The following is an 8,762-nucleotide window of genomic DNA, read 5'->3' as shown; positions in this document are numbered from 1 at the left end:
GGCTGTCCAGAAGTCAGTTGTGGTTTTTATTGTGGTTGCAAGGAGAGGCAACTTTGTGGTTCTACTACTCCGCCGTCTTGATTCAATCTCTCCAGACCTTCAACTTCTTGATACAAAATTCTGTGAGGACATATTGCATTTCCTTGATGAAGACAACAGAGATTTTTGGTTTCATCTTGAGTCATTTCTTGTAATATCCCTTTCAGGAAATATGTCCATTTTATCAAAATATTCCTTTGGTCAGTATAACTTTGCTTAATGTTTTTCTGTTCTCTGTATTTTGGGAGGATTTGTAGTGAGGACCTCCTTTCCTTTATCATAGTGGTCTCACAAATACACGCCTTATACACACATACGTGCATAAACATGTGCAATGTTTCACAGTGTTTTTGTGCCACATCCGAGCTTCCAACATTCCCTGAGGCACTCATGTCAGATTCACCCCCTTCCTCTCTATTCAGTCGTCTATCTATATATCCACTCCCCAATCCAGGATTTCCACTTACTCTGTAGACCATCATCAGAGTCCACACACAGACCTCTTTTACATGAGAGGAGAATTCATACACAGCCATCACATTTCTGTTACATCCTTCCAAAGCCATAGTAACCTTCCTTACTAGTGCCTTTGACTTTGGCCCACTGGAGCCCATCAGGAGACCATTTCTATGTAGTAACTCAAACATGTATTCTGTAAAATATCAGAGGTTTAGTTTTAACTCCCCAGGCCTTGGGGAGTTCTCTTCCCTCTCTGTAAGATCTAATGTACAGGCTGTCATAGATGGTGGACACCTTGAGGACCATGTTGAGCTTCTCCGTGTCTTCTGCCCATTCCTTGGAGATGCCTATGTCTCTTGCTTTTTGGAAACAGAGAGGGAGGAATACCAATTTCAGATCCTGTGTTCTGTGTGTGCACTTACAACTTCCCACCTGAGCTCTCAGTCACCTTTTTCCTCCATCACCACGCTGTCTTCATTGTGCTGTGGAGTGATCACATCTTAGATGCTGCCCCTCTTTGATGACTCGTGACCCATTAATAACAACTACCAGTCCTTCTGCTCAATTTCAGACATAATGTGCTGTGGGAAAAGGCATGTTTCGTTGGTTATGGGGCAGGGCATCTCACACTTTCCCTGCATGTATCTGAGTGAGTCCCACACACGTTTCTTTCCCCACAATGAATAAGGTGCCCTGTGAGGACTCTTTGTTGACCACAGTGCCCCATCCCCCTGCCATAAAGTGCCTATAGTCCTCTCCCCTTTCCCATGACTATGTAGCCCTTTTTCTCCCTCTCACCCGGACAGCACTAGGACGTCTGTATTTAACCCTTATCAGATTGTCTCTGGTGGGACATCTGTCCTATTAAAGACACATTTTCCTGGATGTTTAATGTTGCTCTTTGTGAGGTTTAAATTAAGTGAGTTTCTGCACAGATGCACATGCACAGAGTACTTATTAAATCAATTTATTTGAACCCTCAGAAATCAAATACCACCAAGAAAGACATGAACGCTGAGCAGGAGAGACAAAATGGAAAGGAAGTGTGATTATGGAGAGAGAGATGGATGATGTTATGTGGGAACCAGGATCATTGTCTCCATGTTGTTGATCCAGATTCCATGGAGACGATGACATGCGAGGTTCTCTGTGACATGTCCTGTAGGTGAATAAAACAGGACAGAGGTTAGTTGAGTTGACTGTATGACAGGTGACAGGGCTCAGTCTCAGAGAGTAGGTTGTCCAAGGACACAGTAGCTGCTAGTAAATCCAGTGGGCAGATTCCACGTGGAACTTACTACTCCTCATGTGTCTGATGTGTGGGTATCCACTGGGAATTCCCCCAAGGATGTACATAGGGTAGGACCTGTCCTGTGTAGGATTGATTCTAGGATTTTTTGTGATTTCAGGATGTATGCTTATGGAACGGTTCATCTAATAATGATTGACAGGATCTGTGATTGAGTTACACTTTTATTGTCTAATTTCAGGTTTCATCTTTAGTTGACTAAACAATTATATTCACCTGTAAGCAGGTGGGGTTTTTTTCTTTGCATTTAAAGATCTCACCTTAAAAAAAATCATGTTCTGAAGGGAAATATACAACAAGGTGTGTTTCAGACAGCATGGTTGGAAGGTTTTCAGTGAGGCTGTGTCAGTTCTGTACAATTAAACATTGCTTTTGCAGTCGTGATAAGTTCTCTGTAAGTTCAGTTCTCCTGGACTTGGGCTGTATGTGGACAGCCGTCAGGTCAGGACTGACTGGGAAATTAATTAGTTTTCTACAACTTCTGGCAATTCCTGGTTCTCTCTATGGTCTGACATCTGCGTAAATCCTGCATGATGGTGCATTCTCACCAGAACAGCTCAGCTTTAATTGGCCATTCATCTGTAATGTAGTAAGGCTCAAGAGAAGGAAAATAACCCTAATGTAACAGGACGATTCTCTAGTGACATAATTTAAATGATGGGGTAAAAGATGTTGTCACCTACAACATCTGGCCCATAGGAAATCCCAGTGTGTCCTTACTGATTTATTTGCTAGAGCAGCAGTAACAGCAGTTCATTTTTACCTACAGTTGGTGGTGTTGAAGTTCTCTTTCATTCACAAGTCAGGACAGTCATCTGGCAGGAAATCAAAGGGGAAAGAATAAAAAAACTACCGAGTATTACCATTTCCCTATATGTCCAAGGTTTTGTTTTTTAAGTCATGGGTTTTATAAAAAGATTCACCATGGAAAAGAAATCTTAAATGAATCAACTAGTTTCCTGACCGCCTATTTACGTCCCCCATGAATGATGTATTCAGGAAAAAGTGTAGTTTCGTTACCAAGACTGATGAGTTTCAGAATATTTTCTTCTGGAATCTCCTTGCCGATTGTCACCTCCTTGAACGTCTCAAAGAGTTCGTCCTCAATGTCATCTCCCTTGGCTGAAAAATAACCATGCGTAAAGCAGAATTTCACCCGTTAGCACCTCTGAAATATTCTGAATACAGAATAAGAAACTGAATGTGCAGATCAGTTCTTCACTTGGTACATTTTTATCAGAGTTTCAAACTGACACAGATGTCTGCTGCCTGTCTTCAGAAGGACACCCAGTCTGAGTCTGTAACTACTTTCTCTCCAGCATCAGCACCAAACTCCAAAGAGTCATCAGGACCTGCGTGAATCTGGCGCCCAATTCATCACAGATGTGGAAAGTATTTCCTTCTTTGTCAGCTTCCTAGAATCTGTACCTGACATTCAAACCTTGTTTGGGTCCAAATATTCCAGAATTACGTTCTCGCCTCTCAGAAACACATTGACCCTGTGACGCATAGTCATGGGAGATGATTTATTCTTTAATCAAACCACAGTTCTCCATAGTGCACTTTTGAAATAGTCACCTGTTGTCACAGGGACTACAGCACACCTGTCAGTGAGCCCGTGTGGTCACCTGTGGTGAGGTCCACATTCGTCAGAACATGGCATGAGAGAAACTGAACAGGATAAAGATTTGTTTTAAGAGCTTCAGTTCCAGGGCTTACAATGCATTAGAAAAGTGTCATAAAATGGAGAAACTGAGGTCAACTGGATCGCAGCCATGGCTTGAAATTAGTTGACATGTTCAGAAACTGCTTCTAAAAGAACTCAATTTTTAAAATTCTTAAATTTTAACACCTTGGACTTATTTTGGAATGTCAAACGATCTGTTACTCCCCACTGCTCCCAGCTCCTCTCTTTACCTTTCTTTCTTTGTAGATCACGTCCCAGCATCCTTAATGAACATGATGACGTAGGTCTTGTCAGTGGGTAACGAGTTATGTGTGCACACGCTGACTTTCTGAATACAGATGCTGACAGTGGAACTGTTACCTGACATGACCTTGGGGATAGTAGGATGAGTTACATACCAAACACTCCGGTCAGTGTGGTCGGCGTGCCTTCTTCATCCACGTTGATGTTAGAGGCTATCAGGACATTTTCGGATGCTTGAATTACTTTGAATTCATTTGTACCAGCGTCTGTGGGTGATCAAGAACAGGCATGTATACTGATGCGTCTTCATTGACTGGGCATTAGCTTCATTTAGCTAATCACTGGGTTAGCCACCAGCGCACCTGTGTTGGTCCGTGTGTCACTGCATCCATGCAGTGATGCTACGGTTCGTTAAGACGGCAGGGAAAGTGTGGAGGAGCTTCCTTCTCACCTCCTTCTCATACAGGTAACATGGTCACACCTTGCAGGCTTATTATGGTGTTTTCTACCACATGTGTTCTAAGGAAGCCAACACGTTCTTTTTTTTTATCGATATGTGCATGTTATCACATGCACGTTCAAGAGCTCTGCATATTTCTTTATCCCAACAATGGAGTTGATTTCTCTCTGGGACCAAAAGTAGCTGACCTCTCATCACTTGGTGTTATGTGTGCTGCCCTGTACCAGGCACCTTCTGAACACTGTGCATGAATGACTGCATTTCCTGTGTCTCGCAGTCTCAATGTGTGACGCCACAGATGCGCAGAGCCCACCGCCGTGTGGGTCGGTGTTAGGACAGGATTGCTCGCCAGGATGTGGAGGAAGTGACCACCGCCCAGTGACCGTGCAGCCCCTGGGGGGTGCACCTCACCCCTTCAGCTCCGTCCATCCACCTGCCACGTTTCTCTTCAGAACAAGCGCTGATCTACTCCGTGTTACCTCTCAATCCATTCTCCCTTCTAGCCCTCCTGACACCTCGTTGGAATCGCTCATCAGGATCTGATTTACAGCTGCCCAGCTGTGTCGCCCAAACAGAAAGTACCATTGCCCACTCTCTGGAACCGTGAAACATCATGCTTCTGCCAGAGCAAAGGCTAAGTAACAGCACAACTTCAGACTTTCAGTCGGGTCTGTCCCCTTGCCCAAGGCCACTCCTAGTCTGTGGGCCGTGGGTTCCACCGGGACAGTTTCAATCAGGTTTCATGCATGTCCTCAGGTTCTCAGTCCCCACCTCTGTGACCCCCATGGTTTTACAGAGGAGGGTTTGCAGACAGTCTCACAACAGGCTGTACGTGTTTTGAAGGGGAGGCAGGCAGTGAGGGTAAGCCCATCTCCCGGGGCCCCTGCTGTGGTCACGGCGCTGCTGGTGCCGTGCTGGCCGTGGCTGCTCGTCACGTCCCCAGAACAACGCTGGGAGCCTGCAAGCGCTCAGTCCCAAAGACTGTGGAACAGGCCAGCTGTTCCTTCCTCTCCCATCTTAAATTGCCTTGTCAATATCCAGGCACAAAGGATTCCCCAAAATTTGGAAATTTAAATGAAAAGTCATAAAAGCATGTATGATTCAGTGAAAGGGAAATAATAATATAGGAATACAAAATAAAAACTTCATTTAGGTAATCCCTTGATATATAAAGTTACTGATGAATACGTAGGGAAATCCTTCCAGCATACATTTTACTAATTTGTGTTCCTTGCACAACCCCTGTCCTGTTTCTTCTGTTACACCAGGGTTGGGACCTCATATCGGTACATTTAAATTTTCATCAATTATATACCCCTGACGCCATCTAAATTTAGAAATGCTTTCAGGGCCGTTAGAAAGAACATAGACATTGAAATCTCAGCCACCAGCCTCATTGCTTTGAACACAAATGGTGTTTATGAAACAAGCAGCTTTGTTTTTGAAATCGGTATGGTTTTTTTGGAGTTAAGGTCCTTGTCTGTATAGGAATGGATTATGATGTTCTAATGTTGTTTTCAAAAAGTGTACTTTGCAGAATGAAATTTATGTGTAAACTCAAGACACACCCTTGAGACATCAGTACCTAAGATTGTTTGGAAGAACCTAGAAATAGTTTCTTGCACCTGAGAACCTCCTGAAATAACAATTCTATGTCCATGTGGTTAGTCTGTCATTCACGACATGCAAGATTGGGAGGGGCCATCCCAGCCATGTGAGGTAAGCCTTTGTTCCTGACAAAATACAGTGCCCCCCAAATTTAGTGACTAGTGCCTGGTTACAACTCTCATCTCTGGTGGAATTAGGATTCTAAAATGTGGAATTCTTGGAGGAATTTTAGGCCAAGATTCAACCCTAACATAACTTTACCCGTAAAAGGATCATACTTACAACGTATGATGTAAACACCATCTTCTCTCTTTATTCCATGGACAGTTTTTTTTACGCATTCTCCATCCGACCTTAAAAACAAAACATATTCAAGTTGTTTGATTAAAAATAATGAACAATTTGATATTTAACTAGGATTTTCTTTGTTTGACCCTCCCAAGACCCTATGTCACCTTAGTGCCTGTAAACAAGGTGACATTCAGAAGAGAAGAATTAAGTCCTCTAGGATCAAATAACTGTCACGTGGCAAGGATGCCTGATTACACATTAAACCTGAGCTGAAATTCCAAAGATAAATTGGAAATACAAAACTGATCACGTTCAAACCATAATAAACATGAATAAGTCTAGAATTTGGGGAAAGAAAAGGAAAGTAACAAGGTGTTTCTTGAAACTGGTAAGTATCAAGACACACATTCGTTGTTTCACAACCCTGGCCCAAATTTCTGACAGCGCATAATGCAAAAGAGCAAGGAAAAAGACAAAAATGTGTTTAAGTGTATCCAAAACGCAAGATCTTCTATCAAAACAGTGTAAGGGAATTACCCACTGAAAGACATAGGCATGTCTTTGTGTCAAAAACTATAGCCCCATAAAAAATCAGTTAAATATAGGTCACAGAAAGTATGCAAATGGTAAAGAGGGAGCTAATGTGGTCTTAGCATGTCTGACAGCTGACAGGTGTGTCGACTAGGGTTGGATGAGTATGTGTGTGTGGGTGTAATTTAGTTATAAGTAGACTATCAAATATATACAACTTGCAGTCAATTGTATATATTTGTATATGTTTTAACCACTGTCTCCAAACCTGAAGCTCTTCGTTGTCTTCTTAATTCTTCTATCTTTCAAAATATCTATGTGTGCGAGCACGCTCCTAATACAACCCCTGCCACGTGGAGAACATTGCCTGAGCAGCACTGGGAGCTGCGGTGACCTTCATACATTCAGCGATGATTGTCAGTCGCTGAGAGGCAGCCCTTCAGGGTCGAGGCCAGTTAGTCACCCACGTGCCCACATCCTCTGCAGCCCAGGGGGAACCACATCCTCTAAATTCTGCATGAAGGAACCCAGCCCCCAGGACTGTGGGGATGGAGACCAGGAGCCTCTTGTTCCTGCCCCACTGGCCCTCTTCCCTTTAATGAGTTGACTCCAGTGGAGCATCTGTGACCTTCCCTCTAAGCAAAGGCTCCCAGGCGCGCTCTAGAGGCTGGTCCTGGACCTGACTCAGGAATTCTGTAGATCCGTCTAAACCACAGGACCCCCGGGAGTCACAGTCTCCCACCCAATGCATGCATTTCACCGCAGATGTGGAAGCCACACCCTCTCAGGTTCAGAGATTAATGTCAGTTTTTCTTCCATGTTATTTTCACTTACTTGACAAAAAACGTTAAGGTGATTATGCCATTTTCATCATCTAATTCAACATTACGCATAAAAGTGTGGAATGGGCCGTTCTCGCTGATCTTCTCTGGGTTACTGGCTGCGAGATAAATCGTTCTCCAGTCTGAAACCTGAAAGCAAAAATCCCCTTAGAGACCAGTGCATCTCTTTTCACTGTGCCCACCACCCTCCGTCCCGACTTTCCCTTCACTTCTGCGCATCTGCACAGATTACCTACCTGGCATGGACAAAAGCAGGGCTCATAAATAATGGGAAAACCCAAGAAAAAGGGAGAACATGGAATTGAGATATTTCAGATGTTTGACTTAACACCCTGAGAAATGGAAGAGCCCCAGTGGGACAGGTCTGTGGCTGACCCCCCTTCTCTTGTACAAGAACAGTAGAAGTGTAGGACAGCCTAGAAATAGATGATGTGGAGAATACAGACAGAATATAGCAGAAGTGCTGGTGCCAATTAGTGGAGAAGATCTGAGCTGGAGGTAGATGTCCAGTTGAGGTGCACAGAAATATGGATACACATAAGCAGAGCCCAAAGGGACACACACACACACACACACACACACACACACACACACACACACACTCTTAAACCGGGACAAAATGTCCTCACAGATGGCTCTGGCCTTGGGAATCTTGAGTGATCCCTCCCAAGTGGAGGTCCATGGGCGGCACAAAGCACACCAAGGACAAGAGTCAGGAACAGAATCTGCATCCTGGCGGTTCTTCCAGTCCTCCCCCTGGAGAAGCTGAGCGTGCCGTGTGCCAGTTGGTGGAGAGAACCTGTGTGTGTGCCCCTTTTATAGCATCCGTCTGTGTCCTGACCCATAATGAGCCAATGGTTGTTAATCTAAGACACTGGTTACACAGACGTCCTCTTAGGATGTCCTGGTTGGCAGGGAGGAGCTTTTCTGGCCGTCTGTTGTTTTTCTTTGAGATTAGATTTCACAGTAACTTAAGTTGATCTGAACCTTTAAGTCGATCTTGACCTTCAGGTCAAGTGAGAAGTCACAGTGCAGTTGAGATGTTGCAAGGACAGTGAGATTTGTTTTCTTGTCTGTCTTGAATTCCAGAACGGGACAGGTGCAGGACACATTCTGCAAATTGGATGTGATTTCTTCAACACTGAGGAGCTATTTTTAAAGGTATCTTCTAAAGCAAAACGTGTTACTGTTTGGTTTGACAAGATTACAGAGATTTCCTGAGAGACCTTCGGAAAGTCTCCAGTCTCTGAGGGGACGAACAGCTCAGCACAAACAAGGATCTTCCCCCTCTTT

General features: G+C 44.0%; 1 protein-coding gene across 2 annotated transcripts; it reads right to left on the bottom strand.

Moving 5' to 3' along the window:
- Positions 1–1,449: 1,449 nt before the first annotated feature.
- On the bottom strand, positions 1,450–8,255 carry LOC105079535 (odorant-binding protein-like). Of its 2 annotated transcripts, none has more exons than XM_045505287.2 (7): positions 8,099–8,255; positions 7,462–7,598; positions 6,088–6,158; positions 3,893–4,003; positions 2,828–2,929; positions 2,571–2,622; positions 1,450–1,657 (listed from the first exon to the last, which is right to left on the bottom strand). In XM_045505287.2, exons 1-6 carry the CDS (start codon positions 8,198–8,200, stop codon positions 2,603–2,605), a joined length of 543 nt encoding a protein of 180 aa, XP_045361243.2. In that variant the 5' UTR covers positions 8,201–8,255; the 3' UTR covers positions 1,450–1,657; positions 2,571–2,602. The 2 variants fall into 2 exon arrangements, with proteins under 2 accessions (XP_045361243.2, XP_045361245.2); XM_045505289.2 differs by having other exon boundaries at positions 2,575–2,622.
- Between the last annotated feature and the right edge of the window lie 507 nt (positions 8,256–8,762).

Source organism: Camelus bactrianus, chromosome X (genome assembly GCF_048773025.1).
Source record: "Camelus bactrianus isolate YW-2024 breed Bactrian camel chromosome X, ASM4877302v1, whole genome shotgun sequence".
In the NCBI taxonomy this organism is placed as follows: Eukaryota; Metazoa; Chordata; class Mammalia; order Artiodactyla; family Camelidae; genus Camelus; species Camelus bactrianus.
This window is presented reverse-complemented; position numbering and strand designations above follow the sequence as displayed.